Here is a 23,983-nt window from a genome sequence, read left to right as displayed (position 1 = left end):
CGCACTGACACTTCTTGGTGGAACAAAAAAACCTTTATTTCCCCCCCAAAAAAACAGCTCGGGGGGTGGCGCCTCTCTGCTCCCACCATGGCAGGCAGGGCACCCCAAAATCTGCAGGGAGTAGGGGGGATCTCCCCAGCACCCCAAGGTGGCTGGGAAGGGTTTGGGGTCCCAGAGGGGAGCGAGGGACCCTCCCCAGCACCCCAAAGTGCACGGGATGAGTTTGGGGGAGCTCCTGGGGTCCCTCCCCTGCACCCCGGGCTGGGTTTGGGGTCCCAGAAGGGAGTGGGGGTCCCTCCCTGGCACCCCAAGGTGGGTGGGATCCCCTGTTACAGGGTTAGGAGTGGATTTTGGGGATCCCCCTGGGATTAGGGTCGGTTTTGGGGTGCGCCCTGGGGTGGGGGTTGGTTTTGGACTGCCCCCGAGGTTGGAATGGATTTTGGGGTGCCCCCTGAGGGGGTTTTGGGGGGCTAGACCAGTTTCTTGGCCTCGAAGAAGCTCTTGAGGTGCCGCATCTGCCAGAGGCCGGTGAGGATGAGGATGACGGTCTGGGCGATGGACCACCAGAGCACGCGCTGGTTGGTGCTCTCGCTGGTCATGCGGAACCGCTCCTCCCGGTACTGGGGGAAAACCCCACAGATTCACCCCAAAATCCCATAAATCCACCCCAAAATCCCATAAATCCACCCCAAAATCCCATAAACCCACACTGAAACCCTGGGAATTCCACCCAAAACCCCACAGATTTACCCCAAAACCCCACAGTGTGGAGCTCTCGCTGGTCATGCGGAACTGCTCCTCCCAGTACTAAAACACCCCAAACCCCACAAATTCACCCCAAAATCCCATAAATCCACACCAAAACCCCATAAACCCACACCGAAACCCTGGGAATTCCACCCAAAACCCCACAGATTCACCCCAAAATCCCAAAGATTCACCCCAAAACCCCACAGCTTGGAGCTCTCACTGGTCATGCGGAACCGCTCCTCCCAGTACTGCAACACCCCAAAACCCCACAGATTTACCCCAAAAATCCCACAGCTTGGAGCTCTCGCTCTGCTCCTCCCAGTACTGCAACACCCAAAACCCAACAAATTCTCCCCAAAACCCCACAAATCCACACCGAAACCCTGGGAATTCCACCCAAAACCCCACAGATTCACCCCAAAACCCCACAAATTCAAACCAAAACCCCATAAACCCACACCAAAACCTTGTGAATTCCACCCAAAACCCCACAGATTCACCCCAAAACCCCATAAACCCACACCAAAACCCTGGGAATTCCACCCAAAAACCTATAAATTCAACCCAAACCCCAGAGATTGACCCCCAAACCTATAAATTCACCCCAAAACCCCACAGATTGACCCCCAAAACCCTGTGAATTCCACCCAAAACCCCCGAATTCCCCCCAAACCCCACGGATTCCCCCCGGGTGACCCCAGAGCGCGGTGCCCGCTGACCCTCTGGTAGTTCTGCTCCTTCTGGATCTGCTCCACCTGGTCGAGCAGCTGGCGCGCGCGCAGCTGCAGCTCCGTCAGCTTGTCCTTGGCGGCGATCTCGGGGTAGTTGTTGGTGTGCTCGCCCACCTGGATGTCCAGGTGCACCCGCTGCGGGACAGGGCACGGGCTGGCACCGGGCTGGCACCGGGGGGGGCACCAACCACAGCACCAACCATGGAACCAACCATGGAACCAACCATGGAACCAACCATGGCTCCAACCATGGAACCAACCACAGCACCAACCATGGCACCAACCGTAGCTCCAACCATGGCTCCAACCATGGATACAGGAATGGCACCAAGCACGGCGTCAAACATAGCACCAACCATGGCTCCAACCATGGCTCCAACCACGGCACCAACTCTGGGTCCAACCATGGAACCACCCATGGCACCAACCATGGCATCAACCATGGAACCAACCATGGCACCAACCATGGCACCAACCGTGTCCAACCATGTCCAATCATGTCCAACCATGGCTCCAACCATGGCTCCCAAACATGGCACCAACCATGGCTCCAACCACGGCTCCAACCATGGAATCAACCATGGCTCCAACCATGGGGCCAACCATGGAACCATCCATGGCACCAACCATGGCATCAACCATATCCAACCATGTCCAATCATGTCCAACCACGGCTCCAACCATGGCTCCAACCATGGCACCAACCATGGCACCAACCATGGCACCAACCATGTCCAACCATGTCCAATCATGTCCAACCACGGCTCCAACCATGGCTCCCAAACATGGCACCAACCATGGCTCCAACCATGGCGTCAACCATGGCACCAACCATGGCATCAACCATGGCACCAACCATGGAACCAACCATGGCTCCAACCATGGCTCCAACCATGGCTCCAACCATGGCTCCCAAACATGGCACCAACCACGCCACCAACCATGGCACCATCCAGGTCCAACCATGGCACCAACCACGGCATCAACCACGGCATCAACAATGCCTCCAACCATGGCTCCAACCATGGCACCAACCACGGCATCAACCATGGCTCCAACCATGGAACCAACCATGGCACCAACCATGGCACCAACCATGGCTCCCAAACATGGCACCAACCATGGCACCAACCATGGCACCAACCATGGCTCCCAAACATGGCACCAACCATGGCTCCAACCATGGCACCAACCACGCCACCAACCATGGCTCCAACCACGGCCCCAGTAATGCCACCAGCACTGGAACCATCAGTGGCACAGCCATGGGCAGGCCACAGGGCTGTCCCCAGGGCCGTCCCTGGCACATCCCCGGGGCGGGCGTGTGGTGTGGGCACAGGGCTGTGCCCAGGGCTGGCAGGGGCTGTGGGGACAGGGCTGTGCCCAGGGCTGGCAGGGGCTGTGGGCACAGGGCTGTCCCCAGGGCTGTCCCAGGGCCGTGCCAGGCTGGCACAGGGCACTCATTACCAGCTTGCCCCCGGCGAAGAGCGCCATGCGGGTGGAGTTGGAGTGCAGGCAGATCTGGTGCTCGCCCGGCGTGTGCGACGTGAACGTGAAGCGTCCCTCGGAGCCGTACTGCCGCGACAGCACCACCTGTGCCAACGGGGACAGCGTCAGGGGCACTGCCACCCCCTGGGGACAGCGCCAGGGCCGCTGCCACCCCGTGGGGACAGCATCAGTGCCACTGCCATCCCGTGAGGACAGTGTCACTGCCATGGGCACTGGAGCATCGCCTGGGGATTGCCCAAACCCCCTCCAGGGACCCCCACCCCCCAGGAGGTGCCCAGTTGATGCCCAGCCCTCCTCACCTTTCCGTCGGGGTCCTTGACCTCCACGTGCATGCCCAGCCCGGGGGTGGAGGGCAGGAAGGACTCGGACTGTTTGTCCCACAGCTGCGTCCGGTAATTGCCTGGCACCGAGCGGGCACACGGGCTCGGAGCCGAACACCGTGCCCGGTCTGATCCCCCCCCGAGCCCTCAATGGTTCCTCCCGCTCTCCCCCCGCCATTCCCGGTGGTCTCTCCCATTTCCCCCCTCGCCATTCCCGGTGGTCCCTATTTCCCCCCCCGCCATTCCCGGTGGTCTCTCCCATTCCCCCCCCCGCCATTCCCGGTGGTCTCTCCCGTTCCCCCCCTCACGCCCCCCGCCATTCCCGGTGCTCCCCGCCGCCGCCCGCACCGATGACCATGGTCTCGTCGGGGATCTCCTCGATGAAGCAGCGCTTCTCGGTCTCTCCGATGTGGAAGTAGAGCCCGTGCGCGCCCCAACCCAGCAGCAACATCGCGGCCATCGCCGCCCTCAGCGCTTCCCACAGCGCCGCCATGATTCCTCGCTCCCGCCCGCCGGCGCCGCACTGCGCAGGCGCCGCACCCTCAGCGCAGGCTCTGCACACGCGCAGTGTCGCCCTCAGCGCCGTGATTCGCTCTGCGCATGCGCAGCACCCACGGCCACTCAGCGCTCCCCACGCCGCCCCTGCGCGCTCCCCACCGCTCCCGCAGCGCGCATGCGCGCCCTCCGCCGCGGTGGCGCAGCGGGGAGGGCGCCGCTCCCTGGCGGCTGAGATCGCGAGTTCGAGCCCCGCTGCAGCCGCCTCGGGGGTCGCGGTGTCCCCGTGGCTGTCGCGTTGTCACCCCCCCCCCTTCCCGCCATGTGTCCCCTCGGTTGTCACCCCCCGGGGGCGCTGAGCAATGGCCGGGGCGGGGCGCGCCCTTTTCAGGAGTGTGGCAACACCACCGGCAACTTTCTTCCTTCCTCCCTCCCTTCCTCTCCGCCGCCCGCAGCGCCCGGAGCCGGGGGTCCCGCTGGAACCGGGGGTAGCACCGGGGCCGGGGGTGTCACAGCGGAGGCAGGGGCGTCACAGGAGCCGGGGGTCCCATAGGAGCCGGGGTCGCACCGGAGCCGCGGGTCGCACCGGAGGCAGGGGCGTCACAGAAGCCGGGGTCGCACCGGAGCCGGGGGTCGCACCGGAGCCGCGGGTCGCACCGGAGCCGGGGTCTCAGCAGAACCGGGGGTCCCATGGGTGAGCGCTGCCCGGGGACCCCGCGCACGGCCCGGAGGGGACACGGAGCGCCTGGCCCGGCCCCAAGGAGGGGTCCCCAAGGCTCGGGGGGCGCGGGCAGGGGGCGCGGGGGTCTCCGGGTGGCCGCCCTCAGCCTCGCCCTCCTCTTCCTCCGCGCAGAGGCCGAAGGCTTCGCCCTCTGCCACGCGCCCGCGCTGCAGACCAAGGTGTTCCAGTACCGGTAAGGGACGGCCCGGCGGTGGCGGGGGACAGCGGGGGTGGCAGGGGACAGCGGTGGCACCGAGGGGTGGCACCGCTGTCCCCGCTTTGCCCGCCAGGCTGTGGGACGTGAACCAGAGGTCGCTGTACCTGCGCGATGACCAGCTGGTGGCCGGGCACCTGCAGGGCGCCAACGCTGCGCTGGAAGGTGACGCGGGGACACGCGCGGGGACAGGCGTGGGGACGCGGGGACACGCGCTGAGGGTCCTCGTGTCGCCTGCAGAGAAGGTGTTCTGGGTGCCCAACCGCGCCCTGGAGCCCGCCCGGCTGCCGGTGATCCTGGGCATCCGGCACGGCTCCCGCTGCCTGCGCACCGAGCGCGGCCCCGGCGGAGAGCCCCGGCTGCGGCTGCAGGTGGGGACAGCGGGGACAGCGGGGGCAGCGAGGGGACAGCGGGGACAGCGGGGACAGCGGGGGACAGCGGGGGATAGCGGGGACAGCGGGGACAGCGGGGACAGCGGGGACAGCGGGGGATAGCGGGGACAGCGAGGGGACAGCGGGGACAGCGAGGGGACAGCGGGGGACAGCGGGGGATAGCGAGGGGATAGCGGGGAGACAGTGAGGGGACAGCGAGGGGACAGCAGGAATAGCGAGGGGACACCAGGGGGACAGCGCGGGGACAGCGGGAAGACACGGGGGACACAGGGGGACAGCGGGAATAGCGAGGGGACACCGGGGGACAGCGGGGAGACAGCGCGGGGAAAACGAGGGGACAGGGACGGGGACACTGGAGGGAGTGGGATGGGCATGCCAAGAGGATGGGGACACCAAAGGGATGGGGACACCAAAGGGTTGGGGACCCCAAGGGGATGGTGATGAGGATGGGGACACGAAGTTTTGGGGCTATAGGGACACGGGGACTTCAGGGGTGGCGACACCGCCGGGTGGGGACATTCCAGGCCGTGCCCACCGCGGCGGTGGCACACCGCGGCCGGGCGCTGTCCCCGCGGGTGACACGGGGGTGTCCCCGCAGGACGTGGACATCCGGGAGCTGCCCCGCGCCGGTGACAGCGCGGCCGCCTTCACCTTCTTCCGCTCCTACCGGGACGGGCTGTGGCGCTTCGAGTCGGCCGCGCACCCCGGCTGGTTCCTGTGCACGTCCCCGCGCGGCCACCAGCCCCTGGCGCTCTGTCGCCACCGCGATGTCACCTCCCACCTGCTCGACTTCTACTTCCAGCTCTGCTGAGCGCCCCCGGCCCCCGCGCGGCGACAGCGGAGCCCCGGGGTGGTGGCATCTTCCTGGGCAGGGTGGCATCGCCCCAGGACGGTGACATCCCTCCCAGGAAGGTGACATCCCCGTGGGGAGGGTGCCATCCCCCCCAGGATGGCGACATCCTCGCCCAGGGAGGGTGACATCCTCGCTCCTCGGTGACATTTTCCCCAGGACGGTGACATCCCTCCGGGACCGTGCCACCCCCCTGGGGACAGCGACATCCCCCTGTGGAGGGTGACATCCGCCCCCCGGGGTGGTGCCACCCCTCTGGGGCGGTGCCATCCCCCTGGGGACAGCGACATCCTCCTGGGGACAGCGACATCCCCCTGGGGACAGCGACATCCTCCCCGGGAATAAAGAGATGCCGAGGCCACGCGGTGCCCGAGTGTGGGTGACACACGGGGGTGACACGCGGGGGTGGCGCGGCGGGGACAGGGCGGGGCTGGTGGCCCTGCCGGATGTGTCACCGCGGCGGAGTGGCCGCTCTTGCGCCACCCGCGCGATGGGGACAGAACGGGACATCCCCGGGCGGGGGTGACGCGGCCCCTTCCCGGATCCCGCGGGGCCGCCCGGGGACAGCGAGGGGACAGCGAGGGGACACACGGGGGGTCTGGGGACAGCGAGTGGGGGACAACAGGGACAGGGGATGTGACATTTGGGAGACAGGGCACCAAGGGGACAGGGCACACGGGGATGTGGGGACAGGGAATGGGGACTTTGGGGACAGGGCACATGGACACCGTGGGGACAGGGGAGGTGGCACCACGGGGAAGTGAGGACAGGCAGTGGGGGGCAATAGGGACAGGGAAGGTGGCATTTGGGGACAGGTCACCACGGGGACGGGGCACACAAGGCCTTGGGGACAAGGGACATGGGGATGTGACACTGGGGACACTGGGGACAGGGCACACAGGGCCTTGGGGACAAGGTTCAGGGGATGGGACAGAGGGGACACTGGGGACAGGGCACACAGGGCCTTGGGGACAAAGGAGCATGGGGATCGGACACGGGGGACACTGGGGACAGCGCTGGCAGCACCTTGGGGACAGCACTCGTGGTGACGATGGTGGCAAGGTGATGGCACCATGGCACAGGGGATGTGGCACAGGGGATGTGGCACAGGGGACATCCCCACCACGGTGACCGTGGGCATCACCTGGGACGCTGGCACAGGTGGCATTCTGCCATCGGGCGGTGTCACTGTCACTCGCCCCGCCAATCACCGGGCGGGCCCTGTCCCCGCCCTGCCCGGCTCTATAAAGCCACTGCCACCCGCGGGGACACGGCCCAGAGGACACGGGATCCCGGGAGGTGACACATCTGCCAGCGCTGCTCCGGGGACGGGGACAAGCTCGGGGACAATCCTGCTGGCACGCGGTGTCACCTGTGCCACCTGTGCCACCCTCTCCGCAGGCCCAGCCATGTCACACACGGCCAGAGCTGCCCTCAGGTGAGCGGGGACAGCGTGGGGACAGCGTGGGGACAGCGTGGGGACCCCACGCTCCTGCTGGGGAGTGTCACCTGCCCCCCCCGGTGTCCCCTGACCCCTCTGTCCCCGCAGAGGGACACCCCAGGGACGCCGCCCGGGGGTCGCGGCGGGGAGCGGGGACACGGCCGAGGGTGTCACCGACCCCGACATGGTGGCCTTGTTCGAGGACTTCCTGGGGAAAGGTGGGTGCAGGTGTCCCCGTGTCCCTGTCCCCGTGTCCCTGTGTCCCTGTGTCCCTGTGTCCCTGTCCCCGTGTCCCCGTGTCTCCATGTCCCTGTCCCCGTGTCCCTGTGCCCATCCCTGTCCCCATGTCCCTGTGATGTCATCCTGTGCCACATCTGCTGGGTGTCCCCTCCATGTCCCCGTGTGTGTCCCCACATCCTCATTCCCATCTGTGATGTCTCCGTGCCCCTGTGTCCCCATGTCCCCACATCCCCATGTCCCCGTGTCCCACTTGTCTTTCCTCCTGTGCCTGTGTCCCCCTGTCCGTCCCTGTGTCCCCATGTGCCCACCTGTCCGTCCCCATGTCCCACCTGTCCGTCCTCATGTTCCTGTGACATCCCCATGTCCCTGTCCGTCCCCATGTCCCACGTGTCTGTCCCGCTGTCCCTGTGACATCTCCATGTCCCTGTCTGTCCCCCTGTCCATCCCTGTCCGTCCCCATATCCCCATGTCCCCCATCCCCATGTCCCTGTCTGTCCCCATGTCCCACCTGTCCGTCCCCATGTCCCTGTCACATCCCCACCTGTGTGTCCCATGTCCCCGTGTCCCACATCCCCACCTGTCCGTCCCCATGTCCCTGTGACATCCCCATGTCCCTGTCTGTCCCCAAGTCCCTGTCACATCCCCACCTGTCCGTCCCCCTGTCCCATGGTCCGTCCCGCTGTCCCAGTGTCCCCCTGTCCCTGTCCGTCCCCCTGTCCCTGTCCGTCCCCCTGTCCCAGTGTCCCCCTGTCCCTGTCCGTCCCCCTGTCCCACGGTCTGTCCCGCTGTCCCAGTGTCCCCCTGTCCCTGTCCGTCCCCCTGTCCCTGTCTGTCCCGCTGTCCCAGTGTCCCCCTGTCCCTGTCCGTCCCCCTGTCCCACGGTCCGTCCCGCTGTCCCAGTGTCCCCAGGGATGGCCGCGCCCCCCCCGGCCCGGCCCTACCGTTACCGGCTGCGGGACACGGAGCAGCGCGGGCTGTGCCTGCGACACGGACACCTGGTGGCCGCCAGCCTGCAGGGGGCCAGCGCCGCCCAGGAAGGTGGGTGGCACTGGGGACAGCGTGACAATCTGTGGGGACACCTGGGGACAACGGGGACACCCTGGGGGGGACACCTGGGGACAGCGGGGACACCCCTGGGGGACACCTGGGGACAGCGGGGACACCTGGGGGAGAGCAGTGACAACCCGTGGGGGACACTCCATGGGTGACACCTGGGGACAGCGGTGACAATCTGTGGAGGACAGGGATGACAAATCTATGGGTAACACTCTGGGGGACAGCGGTGACAATCCGTGGGGACACCTGGGGACAGCGGTGACACCTGGGGGTCACAGCAGTGACAATCTGTGGGGGACACTCCATGGGTGACACCTGGGGACAGCGGTGACAACCCGTGGGGGACACCCTGGGGGGCAGCGGTGACAATCTATGGGTGACACCTGGGGAAAAGCAGTGACAATCCGTGGGGAACACCTGGGGGACAGCAGTGACAATCCGTGGGTGACACCCTGGCGGGCACAGCGGTGACACCTGGGAGACAGTGGTGACACTCCATGGGTGACATTCTGGGAGGACAATCCACGGGTGTCCCTCTGGGGTGACAGGGGTGACAATCCATGGGTGACACCTTCTGGAGGACAGGGGTGACACTCTGTGAGTGTCCCTCTGGGGTGACAGGGGTGACACTCAGTGGGTGTCCCTCTGGGGCACAGTGGTGACACCCTCCCCGTGTCCCCAGAGCCCATCAGCGTTGTCCCCAACCGGCACCTGGAGCGCCGGCGCTGTCCCCTCATCCTGGGCATCCGCGATGGCACCCGCGCCCTGTCCTGTGGCACCGGGCCCGAGCCACAGCTGAGCCTGGAGGTGACACGGGGACACGGGGGGGACACGGGGACACGGGGGGGACACGGGGACACGGGGGACACGGGGGTGGCAGAGGGGCAGTGCAGTGTGGGGCAGTGGGGACACAAAGGTAGGACAGCTTGAGGTGGGACAAGGCAAGGTGGGACAAGCCAAGGTGGGGACATCCAGAGGTGGGGACATCCAGAGGTGGCTGGGACCCAAATTTGGGTCACCCCAAGGTGGGTCACCCCAAGGCGGGGCCACCAGGAAGTGGGGATGGCCCAGGGCGGGGTCACTCAATGACGGCGTCACCGGGGGCGTGGTCCTGATGTTGTCACCTGGAGATGGGGGTTCCTTGAGGTGGGGTCACCTGGAGTTGGGGACACCTGGAGGTGGGGTCACCTGGGGATGGGGTCACCTGGGGATGGGGACACCTGGAGCTGGGGATACCTGGAGCTGGGGACACCTGGAGTTGGGGACACCTGGGGATGGGGACACCTGGGGATGGGGTCAGTGTGAGTTCCTTGAGGTGGGGACACCTGGAGTTGGTGTCACCTGGGCATGGGGACACCTGGGCATGGGGTCACCTGGAGCTGGGGTGACCTGGGGATGGGGTCACCTGGAGTTGGTGTCACCTGGGGATGGGGTCACCTGGAGTTGGTGTCACCTGGGCATGGGGTCACCTGGAGTTGGGGACACCTGGAGATGGTGCCACCTGGGGATGTTGCTCCCCGAGGTGGCACCCCGTTGTGTCCCCGCCCGCAGGACGTGGGGCTGCTGGAGCTGTTCTCAGGTGACAAGGACAGGGCCACGCCCTTCACCTTCTACAAGACCTTCGGGGGCTCCACCCACACCTTCGAGGCCGCCGCCTTCCCCGGGCGCTTCCTCAGCACGGCCGAGGGGGGCGGGGCGCTGGGGCTGGCCCCGCCCCCTGCGGCCACCGAATTCTACCTGCACCGGCAGTGACACCTGGGACACCTGGGGACACCTGGGGACACCATGGTGGGGACACCTGGGACACCTGGGGACACCTGGGACACCATGGTGGGGACACCTGGGGACACCTGGGACACCTGGGGACATCCACAGTGCCACCACCGCCTTCTACCTGCACCGCCAGTGACACCTGGGACACCTGGGGACACCTGGGACACTTGGGGACATCCACAGTGCCACCAGCGCCTTCTACCTGTGCCGGCAGTGACACCTGGGGACACCTGGGACACCTGGGGACACCTGGGGACATCCACAGTGCCACCAGCACCTTCTACCTGTGCCGGCAGTGACACCTGGGGACATCTGAGATTGGGGACACCCGTGGCGGGGACAGCAGTGGGGGAGGGGAGGCCGAGGGTTGTTGTCACCCCCGTGAATAAAGTGACAGCGGCCGGTGTCCCCTGTGGCTGTGACCTGGGGGGGGCAGGGGGGATCCGGGGGGGCTCAGGAGCCTCGGGTTGGGGTCAGAGCCATTTTGGGGTGAGAACCCTCCTTTTTGGGGTCAGAGTCCTCCTTTTTGGGGTCAGAACCCTCCTTTTTGGGGTCAGAACCCTCCTTTTTGGGGTCAGAATCCTCCTTTTTGGGGTCCGGCCCCTCCTTTTCGGGCCCAACCCCCTCTTTGGGGCGCTCAGGACCCTCCCCCCCAGCCACGCCCCTTCACCTCGCATCGGGGGCGTGGCCTCACCGCATGGGCGTATCCAGTATGCAAATAACCCTTTATTCCCCTCCCCTTGTGGGGCGTGACCAATTCAGACCACGCCCATATGCTAATCTCACAACAAGCTCCGCCCCTTTTCCCACGCGGGGCGTGACCTCACTCGGAGGGGGCGTGACCTCGCCTATGGGCGTGTCTTGCATACTAATGACCAAATCCCCACCATTGTGGGCGTGGCCACCCCAGACCACGCCCCCCCGCGCGGCGCTGCCGGTAAGGGAAGGGGGAGGGGAGGGCGGGGGGCGGCCCCGGGGGGTCCCCAAAGCCCGGGGGGGTCCCCAAAACGCCCCCGAACCCTCCCAGCCCCCCCCCCAAATCACGGGGACCCCCCAAAATCCGGGGAACCCCAAAAACTCCCGGCCCCGCCCCCGTCACCTTTGCCCCCCCCACCCCCCCCGCCCCAATAAAATTTGGGGTCGCCCGGAAATTTTGGGGTCCCCTCGACCCTTTTGGGGACCCCCGTAAACTTTGGGGTCCCCTCGCGGCTTTTCAGGGTCCCTTTTGGGGTCCCCTCAACTCTTGGGGTCCCCCCGGAACCCTTAAAATTCTCTGCCCCCCCCCCCCCCTTTTGGGGTCACCCGGAACTTTTGGGGTCCCCCTGCCCCCCCCCTTTGAGATCCCCCATCAACTTTGGGGTCCCGGGCGGGATTTTGGGGTCCCGGGGGAGTTCTTGGGGTCCCGGGTGGGATTTTTTGGGGTCCCGAAGGTTTTGTGGGGTCCGGGAGATTTTTGGGGGGGTCCCGAAGCTCTTTAAGGGTCCCGGATTTTTTGGGGGTCCGGACTTTTTTCTGGGAGGTCCCGGATTATTTTTGGGGGATCCCGGGAGTTTTTTTGGGGGTCCCGAGTGGGATTTTTTGGGGTGCCGGGTTTGGTGGGCTCCGGGAGATTTTTGGGGTCCCGGAATTTTTTTTTTTTTTGCGATCCCGGAGGTTTTTTTTTGGGGGGGGTCCCGGGTGGGATTTTTTTGGGGGGGGATCCCGGCGATTTTTTCGAGGTGATTTTTGGGGTGATTTTTGGGGTTCCGGGGCTGCTTTTTGGGGTCCCCTCCCCCCGTTTCCTGTCCCGCGGGGCGGAAGCGGCGCGGGTGACGCGGGTGGCACGGGGCCGGTGAGGCGGGGCGGCCGCGGGGACACCGGGACAGCGGCAGGTGACAGCGGGCGGTGGCACCGGGGCGCGGTGGCCGCGGGGGGACAGCGGGGGGACAGCGGGCGGTGGCACCGCCGGTACCGCGGGAGGTGACCCGGGGTGGCCGCGGGGACAGCGGGGCGGTGGCACTTGGAGGGGGTGACCCGGGGTGGCCGAGGGGGGGAGGGGAGGGTGGGGGAGACCCCCGGAGCCCTCGGTGCGCCCCTCCCCCTCCGCCTTTCCTTCCTCCTTCCTCCTCCGCGCCCTCTCCGAGCACTTCCTCCCTCTCTCCTTCCTCCTCCGCTCCTTCCCTCTCTCCTCCCGCGCTTCCTCCCTCTCTCCAACCCTTTTCCTCCCTCCCTCCCTCCCTCCCTCTCTCTCCCCAGCCTTTTTCCTCCTTCCTTTCTCCTTCCCTCTCTCTTCCTCCCATCCCTCCTTCCCTCCCTTCTCCCTCTCTCCATCCCTCTCTCCCCACTCCGTCCCTCCTCCTTCCCTCTCCATCCATCCCTCTCCCCCCCTGCCCCTCTCACCCCTCTCCTCCCTCTCCCCACCCTTCTTCCTCCTTCCTTTCTCCTTCCCACTCTTTCTCCTCCCTCCTTCCCTCATCCCTCTCTCCCTCCTCCGTCCCTCCTCCTTCCCTCTCTCCCTCTCTCCTCCCTCTCCATCCATCCCTCTCTCCCTCCCTCCTTCCCTCTGTCTCCCATCTCTCCTTTCCTCCTTTCTCCCTCTCTCCTTCCTTCTCTCTCCCCTCCATCCCTCCTCCTTCCCTCTCTCCCTCTCCATCCATCCCTCTCTCCCTTCTTCCCTCTCCCTCTCTCCTCCCTCTCCATCTCTCCTTCCCTCTCTCCCTCCCATCCCTCCTTCCCTCCCTCTCTCCCTCCCTCCCTCTCTCCTCCCTCTCTCTCCCCCCTCCATTCCTCCTCCTTCCCTCTCTCCCTCTCTCCCTCCTTCCTTCTCCCTCTCCCTCTCCCTCCCTCCCTCCCTCCCTCTCACCGGTCTCCTCCCTCTCTCCCTCCCTCTCCCCAGGCTCTCCCCAGGCCATGCTCTCTCCTCCGGCCGCTCCGGTGTCTCTCTCCCCCCCGGGGCCGTAGGGGGGGCTCCGGTTCTGACCCATGGACCCCCCCCGGCCGCCCCCTCCCCCCCCGGCGGCGCTGCCGGCGCTGGACGCCATCGCCTCCGCGGGGGGAGGGGCCAGGAGCCCCGCACGGACACGGCTGACCCCGGGAGTGACCCCTGGAGTGACCCCTGGAGTGACCACTGGAGTGACCCCGGGGCTGACCCCTGAGCTGACCCCTGGAGTGACCCTGGGGCTGACCCCTGGAGTGACCCCTGGAGTGACCCCTGCAGTGACCCCTGGAGTGACCCTGGGGCTGACCCCTGGAGTGACCCCTGGAGTGACCCCTGGAGTGACCCCCGGAGTGACCCCTGGAGTGACCCCTGAGCTGACCCCTGCACTGACCCCCACCTTGACCCCTGCCCCGCCCCCCGCCCCGCCCCCGCCCGCGGTCCCGGCTCTGTTCTGGGCCAGCCTGCTCCGTGCCCAGCTCTGCGTGCAGGAGCTCCAGGGGGCCCTCGAGGGACAGACGGACACCCGGGACCACCCCCAGGACCCCCCCTGGGATGGGGCTGGGGGCTTCTCCCAGGAGCTCCAAATCCTCGGATCCACGTCCCAGGAGATGTCCCAGGTGTGCTTGGACGAGGACATCCCATCCAAACCCATGGATGGGGACGAGGACATCCCACCCAGACCCATGGATGGGGACATCCCACCCAAACCCACAGATAAGGACATCCCACCCAAATCCACAGATGAGGATGAGGACATCCCACCCAAATCTGTGGCCACATTGGAGAACGTCTTCCAGGTGTCTGCAGGTGGATCCATCCCACCCAAACCCACGGCCCTGGGTGGGAGCCAGGAGCTCCAAATCCTCGGATCCACGTCCCAGGAGACGTCCCAGGTGTGCGTGGACGAGGACATCCCACCCAGACCCACGGATGGGGACGAGGACATCCCACCCCAATCTATGGATGGGGACGAGGACATCCCACCCAAACTCACAGCTGTAAATGAGGACATCCCACCCAGACCCATGGACGAGGATGGGGACATCCCACCCAAACCCCTGGCCAAGGATGAGAACGTTCTCCAGGTGTCTGCAGGTGGATCCATCCCACCCAAACCCCTGGCCAAGGATGAGAACGTTCTCCAGGTGTCTGCAGGTGGATCCCTCCCACCCAAACCCACGGCCCTGGGTGGGAGCATCTCCCAGGAGCTCCAAAGCCGTGGATCCACGTTTGAGGAGATCTTCCAGGTGTCCATGGATGGGGACATCCCACCCAAACCCATGGATGAGGATGAGAACGCTCTCCAGGTGTCTGCAGGTGGATCCATCCCACCCAAACCCATGGATGAGGATGAGAACGTTCTCCAGGTGTCCACAGGTGGATCCATCCCACCCAAACCCACGGATGAGCCCATCCCAGCCCAGGCCGCTCCCATGGACCAAAGCTTTGAGTTCCTCCTTGGGAGCTTCATGGCCATGGGTGGGGACACCTGCTCATGGATGGCCACCAGGGATGGGGACACCTGCTCATGGACAGCCACCGGGGATGGGGACACCTGCTCGTGGACAGTGACCGGGGATGGGGACACCTCATCCCAGACGGTGACCATGGGTGGGGACACCTGCTCATGGACGGCCACCGGGGATGGGGACACCTGCTCATGGACGGTGACCAGGGACAGAACCACCTCACCCCAGCTCATGACCATGGATGGGACCATCTCTGCAGAGCACCTGGCCGTGGATTCGAGGGTCTCACCTGAGTTTGTGGCCATGGGTGGTCCCACCTCGGCTGGGTCCGTCACCATCGATGGTCCCACCTCGGCCATGGATGGTCCCACCTTGGCCAGGTGTGTCACCACGGGTGGTCCCACCTTGGCTGGATCCGTGACCATCGATGGTCCCACCTTGGCCAGGTGTGTCACCACGGGTGGTCCCACCTTGGCTGGATCCGTGACCATGGATGGTCCCACCTTGGCCAGGTGTGTCACCATGGATGGTCCCACCTTGGCCGGGTCCGTCCCCGAGGATGGATCAGTTTCTCCAGAGCCCGTCCCCACGGATTCTGGGGTCTCCCCCAGTCCCACGCCCATGGGTGGGACCCCCATGGATGGTCCCATCTCCCCCCGGCCCCAAACCCCCAGACTCAGCCAGGAGGAAGAGGAAGGTGACGATGATGATGATGATGACCACCGCGCCAACAATGACCGTGACCACCATGACCGTGATGACCACAGTGACCTAGGTGACCTCAGTGACTTAGATGACCACCATGAGCTCAATGACCACCATGACCTTGATGACCACAATGACCATGATGACCACCATGACTGTGGTGACCGTGATGACCACCATGACTGTGATGACCGCCATGAGCTCAATGACCATGATGACCACCATGACCGTGATGACCACAAAGACCATGATGACCACTGTGACCTCAATGACCACAATGACCATGATGACCACCATGACTGTGATGACCGTGATGACCACCATGACCGTGATGACCGCCATGAGCTCAATGACCACCATGACCACCATGACCTCGATGACCATGATGACCACCATGACTGTGATGACCACAAAGACCATAATGACCACCATGACCATGATGACCACAATCACTATGATGACCACGATGACCCCAATGACATAGATGGCCACCATGACCTCAATGACCACCATGACCTCAATGACCCCGATGACCACCATGACCACCATGACCTCAATGACCACGATGACCACCATGACATTAATGACCACCATGACATCAATGACCTCAATGACCTCAATGACCACCATGACCCCGATGACCTCAATGACCCCAATGACCTCAATTACCCCAATGACATCCATGCCCACCATGACCCGGATGACCTCGATGACCACCATGACCCCAATGACCTCAATGACCCCGATGACCACCATGACCCCAATGACCACCATGACCCCAATGACCTCAATGACCCCAATGACCACCATGACCACCATAACCCCAATGACCACCATGACCTCCATGCCCACCATGACCTCAATGACCTCCATGCCCACCATGACCCCGATGACCACCATGACCCCAATGACCCCAATGACCTCAATGACCCCGATGACCCCGATGACCCCGACGGCTCCTCCCATGAAGATGAAGACAAGCAGGACCTGGAGGAGGACCTGGACGACGAGGATGACCTGGATGAGATGAAGATGAGGACGAGGAGCCCCATTTCCACACCAACCCCCTCTTCCAGCACCCCCTGCCCCCGGGGGTGCCCCCCTGGCGTCCCCACGGTGCCACCCTGGGGTGCCACCCCCCGGGAGGAGCCGCCACCGCGGGCCGGGGTGAGTGGGGTCCCCCCAAATTTGGGGGAGGGCTCATTTTGGGGGGTCCCACCAATCCTGATGGGAACCCCCCCATGGTGTCTTCTCCCCCAGGACCACCCAGAACCCCGGAATTTGGGGACACCCCGGATCCACCTCCAGAATTTGGGGATCCCCCAGAATTTGGGGACCCCCTGGAATTTGAGGACACCCCCTTGGTGTCTCCTCCCCCAGGACCACCCAGAACCCCAGAATTTGGGGACACCCTGGATCCACCTCCAGAATTTGGGGACCCCCTGGAATTTGGGGACACCCCGGATCCACCTCCGGAATTTGGGGACCCCCCGGAATTTGGGGACCCCTTGGATCCACCCCCGGAATTTGGGGACTCCCCCAAATGGGGGGGGCTGGACCCCCCCACCCCCCCGGAGGAGCCCCCCGGTTCCTGGGACCCCCCAGATTTACCCCAAAAATGGAGACCCCAAATCCTCCCAGAACCCCCAAATTGGCCCCAAAAAGAGGACCCCAAAACCTCCAAATCCCCCCAGATTTACCCCAAAAAGGGAGACCCCAAAACGTCCCAGATTTACCCCAAAAAGAGGGACCCCAAATCCCCCCAGAACCCCCAAATGTGCCCCTAAAAGAGGGACCCCAAATCCCCCAGATTTACCCCAAAAAGAGGACCCCAAAAACCCCAAATTCCCCCAGTTTTACCCCAAAAAGGAGACCCCAAAACCTCCCAGAACCCCCAAATTGGCTCCAAAAGGAGGGACCCCAAAACCCCCAAATCCCCCCAGATTTACCCAAAAAGGGAGACCCCAAAACCCCAATCCCCCCAGATTTACCCCAAAAATGGGGACCCCAGAGCCCCCAAACCCCCCCAAATTTACCCCAAAAATGGGGACCCCAAAACCTCCCAGCACCCCCAGATTTACCCCAAAACCTCCCAGATTTGCCCCTAAAAGGGAGACCCCAAAACCTCCCAGTTTTACCCCAAAAGGAGGGACCCCAAAACCTCCAAATCCCCCCCGATTTACCCCAAAAAGAGGGACCCCAAACCCCCCAGATACCCCCCCAGATTTCTCCAAAAATTGGGACCCCAAATCCCCCCAAATCTACCCCAAAAATTGGGACCCCAAATCCTCCCGGAACCCCCAAATTTACCCCTGAAGGAGGCGCCCCAAAGACCCCAAATCCCCCCAGATTCACCCCAAAAATGGGGACCCCCAAAATGGGGACCCCCAGCCCCAAATTTCCCCCCAAAATGGGGGGTCCAGAGCCCCTCCCACCCCCTGACCCCCCTGAAACCCCCCCAAAGCCCCCGGGGCCCCCCCAAAACCCCCCAGGACCCCCCAAAAATCCCCAAATCCACCCCAGACCCCCCCTGAGCCCCCCAGATCCCCCCTGAGCCCCCCAAAAATCCCCAAAATCTCCCCCAAACCCCCCAGGACCCCCCAAAAATCCCCCAGACCCCCCCAAATCCCCCAGGACCCCCCAAAATCCCCAAATCCACCCCAAACCCCCCCTGAGCCCCCCCAAATCCCCCCTGAGCCCCCCCAAATTCCCCCAAAATCTCCCCAAACCCCCCAGGACCCCCACCAAAATCCCCCAAATCCACCCCAAATCCCCCCAGGACCCCCCCAAATCCCCCAGGACCCCCCCGGACCCCCCCCGAGCCCCGGGGGTTTTGGGGGATCCCCCCCCTGGAGGAGCCGCCCCAAAAACCCAGCCCGGACCCCCCTGGGTGAGGAACTCCCCGAGCCCCCAGACCCATTTGGGACCCCCGCCTTTTCTTCCCCAAAATTCCCATTTTTCTCCCCAAAATTCCCAATTTTCCCCCATTTTCCCCCAATTTTCCCTCATAATTCCCCTTTTCCCCCCATTCCTCCCCAAAATTCCCAAATTTTCCCCATTTTCCCCCCAAATTTTCCCCATTTCCCCCCCCCATTTTTTCCCCCAAATTCTCATTTCTCCCCCAAATTCCCAATTTTCTGCCTCAAACTCCAAAATATTTCCCCCAAATTCCCATTTTTCCCAAAATTCCCAATTTTTTCCCCATTTTTCCCCCAAATTCTCATTTTTCCCCCAAATTCCAATTTTCTTCCCCAAACTCCAAATTTCCCCCCCAAATTCCCCATTTTTCCCCCCATTTTTCCCCAAAATCTCATTTTCCCCGTTTTTTTTCCCAAAATTCTCATTTTTTTCCCAAAATTCTCATTTTCCCCCCCATTTTTCCCCCCAGGGAGGATCCTCGGGCCCTGGCCCGGCGCCTTTTCCACCTGGACGGGGTCAGGAAGGGCCAGGTGGCCTCGTTCCTGCGCAGGGAGTGAGAGATTGGGGCGAAAAACGGCGATTTCGGGAAAAATGGGGAAAAATTGGGATTTTTGGGGGGAAAAATGGGGATTTTGGGGAAAATATGGGGGGAAGTCAGGGGAAATTGGGAATTTTGGGGGGGAAATGCCTATTTTGGGAAAAATTGTGAAAAAATGGGAATTTTGGGGAAGAAAAATGGGGATTTTGGGGTGAAAAATGGGGATTTTGGGGTGAAAAATGGGGATTTTGGGGAAAATATGGGAGGAAATTGGGAATTTTGGGGCAAAACCCAGCGATTTTGGGGGAAAATGGGAATTTGGGGGAAAATAGGGGGGCGAAATGGGAATTTTGGGGGGAAAAATTGGAATTTTTTTGGGAAAAATGGGGATTTGGGGAAAATATGAGGGGGAAATGGGATTTTTGAGAAGAAAAAAGGGATTTTTTGGGGGGGAAAAATGGGATTTTGGTGGAAAATATGGGAGGGAAATGGGGGGAAATTGGGAATTTTGGGGCGAAAAACACTGATTTTGGAAAAAAAAAGGGAATTTTTGGGAAAAATGGGGAAAAATGGGAATTTTGGGGGAAAATGGGGATTTGGGGGAAAAATATGGGGGGGAAATGGGATTTTTGTGAAGAAAAATGGAATTTTGGGGGGACAAAAGGGGAATTTTGGGGGAGAAAAGTGAATTTTGGGGGAAAAAATGAGGATTTTTTGGGTGGGAATTGTGGGATTTTTGGGGATTTTGGGGGAATTTTTGGGAATTGAGGATTTTGGGGTGAAAATTGAGGATTTTGGTGCCCGATTTCCCCCCAGCACGGAGTTCAGCGCTCGGGTGGCGCGGGAGTACCTGGAGCTCTTCCAGTTCCAGGGGCTGAGCCTGGAGCAGGCCCTGAGGTGAGAAATTGGGGGGAAAAATGGGAATTTTGGGCAATTTGGGGGATTTGGGAATTTCTGGGATTTTTTTGGAATTTCTGGGATTTTTTGGATGATTTCAGGGATTTTGGGGCAGTTTTAGGGGGAATTTGGGGATTTTTGTGGGGGAGTTTGAAGGATTTTGGGGGGGATTTTTGGAGGCATTTTGGGGGAAATTTGGGGGTTTTTTGGGAGGGATTTGGGGGATTTTTTGGGGGTTTTTTTGGGGTTGTTTTGGGGGCATTTCAGGTGGGTTTGGGGTGGTTTTGGGGGCACTTTTCGGGTGTTTTGGGGTCACTTTTGGAGTTTTTGGGGGGTTTTTGGGTCACTTCTGGGAGTGTTTTGGGGTCACTTTTGGGGTGTTTAAGGCTGGTTTTGGGGGTGGTTTTGGGGTCACTTTTTGGGATTTTGGGGTGTTTTGGGGTGTTTAAAGCTGTTTTGGGGTCACTTTTGGGGTCACTTTTGGGGTGTTTGGGGTGCTTAAGGCTGGTTTTGGTTTTTTGGGGGTGTTTTGGGGTCACTTTTGTGGTTTCTTTGGTCACTTTGGGGTTTTTTTTGGGATGTTTAAACCTGGTTTTGGGGGTGTTTTGGGGGTTTTTTGGGGTCACTTTTGGGGGTGTTTAAGTCTGGTTTTGGGGTCGGTTTTGGGGTCATTTTGGGGTGTTTAAGGCTGGTTGTGAAGGTGTTTTTGGGGTCACTTTTGGGGTGTTTTTGGGGTGTTTTGGGGTCACTTTTGGGTGTTTTTGGGGTGTTTTTGGGTTCCAGCAGTTCCTGCGGGCGCTGGTGCTCTCGGGGGAGACGCAGGAGCGCGAGCGCGTCCTGGGGCACTTCTCGAGCCGCTTCCACCGCTGCAACCCCGGCGCCTTCCCCTCGGCCGGTGAGCCAGACCCGGCCTAAACCCGGCCTAAACCCAGCCTGAACCCGGCCTAAAACCAGCCTAAACCCGGCCTAAACCCGGCCTGAACCCGGCCTAAACCCGCCCCAAATCCCTGCTGCAACCCCGGCACCTTCCCCTCGGCCGGTGAGCTAAACCCGGCCTAAACACCCTAAACCCGGCCTAAACCCGCCTAAACCCACCCCAAACCCCTGCTGCAACCCCGGCACCTTCCCCTCGGCCGGTGAGCTAAACCCGGCCTAAACCCGGCCTGAACCCAGCCTGAACACGCTAAACCCAGCCTAAACACCCTAAACCCGGCCTAAACCCCGCCTAAACCCAGCCTGAACCCAGCCTGAACCCAGCCTAAACCCACCCCAAATCCCTGCTGCAACCCCGGCGCCTTTCCCTAGGCCGGTGAGCTAACCCGGCCTAAACCCGGCCTAAACCCGGCCTAAACCCGGCCTAAACCCCCTAACCCCAGCCTGAACACCCTAAACCCAGCCTGAACCCAGCCTGAACACCCTAAACCCAGCCTAAACCCAGCCTAAAACCCAGCCTGAACACCCTAAACCCAGCCTGAATACCCTAAACCAGCCTGAACACCCTAAAACCCACCCCAAATCCCTGCTGCAATCCTGGGGCTTTTCCGTCAGCTGGTGAGACCCCAAATCCACCCTAAACCCCAGCCTAAACACCTCAAAACTGACCCTAAATACCCTAAAACCGACCCCAAATCCCCTGCTGCAACCCTGGCACTTTTCCCCCAGCTGGTGAGAGCCTAAAACTGAGCCTAAATACCCTAAAACCGACCCTAAACCCACCCCAAATCCCCAGATCTGCCCCAAACCTGACCCTAAATCCCTGGAGGGGGTTTGGGATCCTCTGGGGGGTTTTGGGGTTCCCTGAAACCCCCCAAAAATCCCCCCCAGACTCCGTTCACGCCCTCAACTGCCCCCTGTGGCCCTATGCTGCTCAACACCGACCTGCACGGCCAGGTGAGGCACCCCAAAAAAATAAAAACCCCAAAAAACCCAAAATAGCCCCAAATCCCCAATATCCCAGGAAAAAATCCCAAAATAACCCGAAAAATTCCCCTAAATCTGCCCCAAAATCCCACGGAGGCTGCCCCAGAAGTGACCCCAAAATTCCCCTAAAATCCCCTAAAATCCCCACCTGGGATTTGGGGAGGGGGATTGGGGCATGGGGGGGGTTTGGGGTGGATTTGGGGTTTTTGGGGTTTTGGGGTTGGGGAAGATTTGGGATTTTGGATTTGGGGTGGTTTTGGGGTCGGTTTTGGGGTGAATCAGCCTTGGGATTCCTTTTAGGGTTTTCCCCGTTTTTGGGGTGATTTTGGGGTCAGTTTTGGGGGTGGATTTAGGGTCGGTTTTGGGGTGGTTTTTTCCCTATTTTTGGGTGATTTGGGGGGCAGTTTTGGGGTGGATTTGGGGTCGGTTTTGGGGTGGTTTTTTTCCCCATTTTTGGGGTGATTTTGGGGTGGATTTGGGGTGAATCATCCCCGGGGTTCCCTTTTAGGATTTTCCCATTTTGGTGCTGTTTTTTCCCCATTTTTTGTTTTTTTCCCCATTTTTGGGTGCTTTTCCCCCATTTTTGATTTTTTCCCCATTTTTGGGGTTTTTCTCCCCATTTTTGGGGTGGTTCTGCAGCGCCTGGGCCGGGCCATGAGCAGCTCCGAGTTCGTCACCAACCTGAGCGGGATGATGGACGGGCGGGACTTCCCCCGGGAGCAGCTCAAGGTACCAAAAACCCAAAAAAACCCCCAAAAAACCCCCAAACCCCCCCCAAAAAACCCCCAAAAACCCCCTCAAAAACCTGAAAAAAATCCTCAAAAAATCCCCCCAAAATCCTCAAAAAATCCCCCAAAAATCTGAAAAAATCCCTCCAAAAATCCCCCAAAATCCTAAAAAAGATCCCAAAAACTCCTTTAAAAAATCCCCCACAAATCTTAAAAGTTCCTTAAAAATAACCCAAAAAAACACCCAAAAATCCAAATAAAACAACAAAAAAAAAAATCTCAAGAAAATCCCCCCAAAAATCCTAAAAAATCTGAAGAAAATAAAACGGAAAATCCCAAATAAAACAAACCAGAAAAATCTCAAAAAAATCCCCCGAAAACTCCAAAAAAATCCCAAAAAATCCTTAAAAAAATCCCCAAAAAATCCTTAAAAAAAAATCCCCCAAAAATCCCCCAAAATATCCTAAAAATAATCCTCAAAAAAAATCCTAAAAAAAATCCCAAATAAAACTCCAAAAAATTCTCCAAAAAAATCCAAAAAATCTGAAAAAAAATCGAAAAAATCCTAAAAAAATCCTAAAAAATCCCCAAAAAATCTCAAAAAATCCTAAAAAAAAATCTTTAAAAAATCCTAAAAGAATCCCCCCAAAACATCCCCAAAGTTCCCCTAAAACCCCTAAAAAGTTCCCGTTTCCCCCCAGGCTCTGTACGGCTCCATCCGCAGCCGGAAACTGGAATGGGCGACGTGAGCGGGGAAATTTCTGGGATTTGGGGGAATTTATGGGATTTTGGGGAATTTATGGGAATTTGGGGGATTTGGGTTGGAATTTATGGGTTTGGGTTGGACTTTGTGGGATTTCTGTGGGATTTGGGTCGGATTTTCTGGGATTTTGATGCTGAATTTATGGGATTTTCTTGGATTTCTGTGGGATTCGGGTCAGATTTGTGGGATTTGGGTCAAATTTTATGGGATTTCTTTCTGTGGGATCTGGGTCGGATTTACGGGATTTCTGTGGGATTTGGGTCAATTTTATGGGATTTCTGTGGGATTTGGGTCGGATTTGGGTCGGATTTTCTGGATTTCTTTCTGTGGGATTTGGGTCAGATTTTGTGGGATTTGGGTCGGATTTCTGGGATTTCTGTGGGATTTGGGTTGGATTTTCTGGGATTTCTTTCTGTGGATTTGGGTCGGATTTTTTGGGATTTGGGTGGATTTCTGGGATTTCCTCTCTTTCCCCGCCGATTTTCTGGGATTTCTTTGGGATTTCTTTGGGATTTCCGCAGGGACGACGAGGACGAGCCCGGGGCTGATTCCCAAAAACCCAAAAAAGCCCCGAAATTCCAAATCCCGAAATTCCCCCGGAGCTGCTGGGGGGCCCCGGCCCCGCCCGCAGGGGG

At 60.9% G+C, this 23,983-nt stretch overlaps 4 protein-coding genes across 6 annotated transcripts in view; 3 read left to right on the top strand and 1 right to left on the bottom strand.

The window, feature by feature from the left end:
* Nucleotides 1–17: 17 nt before the first annotated feature.
* TMED4 (transmembrane p24 trafficking protein 4) lies at nt 18–3,823 on the bottom strand. The gene is made up of 5 exons (XM_084221702.1): nt 3,659–3,823; nt 3,290–3,390; nt 2,949–3,074; nt 1,470–1,616; nt 18–620 (listed from the first exon to the last, which is right to left on the bottom strand). Exons 1-5 carry the CDS (start codon nt 3,801–3,803, stop codon nt 471–473), a joined length of 669 nt encoding a protein of 222 aa, XP_084077828.1. The 5' UTR covers nt 3,804–3,823; the 3' UTR covers nt 18–470.
* Nucleotides 3,824–4,261: 438 nt separating this feature from the next.
* Nucleotides 4,262–7,408, top strand: LOC311163150 (interleukin-36 receptor antagonist protein-like). Of its 3 annotated transcripts, none has more exons than XM_084221889.1 (5): nt 4,262–4,499; nt 4,659–4,719; nt 4,817–5,111; nt 5,731–6,357; nt 7,384–7,408. In XM_084221889.1, the coding sequence occupies exons 1-4, from the start codon at nt 4,496–4,498 to the stop codon at nt 5,941–5,943; spliced, it is 573 nt and encodes a 190-aa protein (XP_084078015.1). In that variant the 5' UTR covers nt 4,262–4,495; the 3' UTR covers nt 5,944–6,357; nt 7,384–7,408. The 3 variants fall into 3 exon arrangements, with proteins under 3 accessions (XP_084078015.1, XP_084078014.1, XP_084078013.1); XM_084221888.1 differs by having other exon boundaries at nt 4,262–4,719; nt 4,817–4,905; nt 4,981–5,111; XM_084221887.1 differs by having other exon boundaries at nt 4,262–4,719.
* On the top strand, nt 7,392–13,432 carry LOC311163040 (interleukin-1 receptor antagonist protein-like; the record flags this gene model as incomplete). The annotated part of the gene is made up of 8 exons (XM_084221725.1): nt 7,392–7,420; nt 7,532–7,641; nt 8,579–8,701; nt 9,402–9,526; nt 10,271–10,467; nt 11,134–11,202; nt 11,326–11,429; nt 13,368–13,432. The coding sequence occupies 8 exons, from the start codon at nt 7,392–7,394 to the stop codon at nt 13,430–13,432; spliced, it is 822 nt and encodes a 273-aa protein (XP_084077851.1).
* The window catches only part of LOC311163039 (uncharacterized protein), an 18,823-nt gene continuing 7,178 nt past the window's right edge, over nt 12,339–23,983 (top strand). The window contains exons 1-10 of the mRNA XM_084221724.1: nt 12,339–12,363; nt 13,368–16,750; nt 18,355–18,473; nt 18,972–19,055; nt 19,857–19,938; nt 20,721–20,832; nt 21,762–21,827; nt 22,327–22,586; nt 23,287–23,330; nt 23,870–23,975. Of these exons, the coding sequence (XP_084077850.1) occupies nt 13,454–16,750; nt 18,355–18,473; nt 18,972–19,055; nt 19,857–19,938; nt 20,721–20,832; nt 21,762–21,827; nt 22,327–22,586; nt 23,287–23,330; nt 23,870–23,975 (4,170 nt within the window). The 5' untranslated portion in view covers nt 12,339–12,363; nt 13,368–13,453. The remainder of the gene's footprint in view (nt 12,364–13,367; nt 16,751–18,354; nt 18,474–18,971; nt 19,056–19,856; nt 19,939–20,720; nt 20,833–21,761; nt 21,828–22,326; nt 22,587–23,286; nt 23,331–23,869; nt 23,976–23,983) is intronic.

The sequence above is a fragment of the Fringilla coelebs genome (genome assembly GCF_963513975.1).
Source record: "Fringilla coelebs genome assembly, chromosome: 26".
Taxonomy (NCBI): domain Eukaryota; kingdom Metazoa; phylum Chordata; class Aves; order Passeriformes; family Fringillidae; genus Fringilla; species Fringilla coelebs.
The sequence above is the reverse complement of the archived record's forward strand: the minus strand, read 5'-3'. Positions and strand labels throughout refer to the sequence as shown.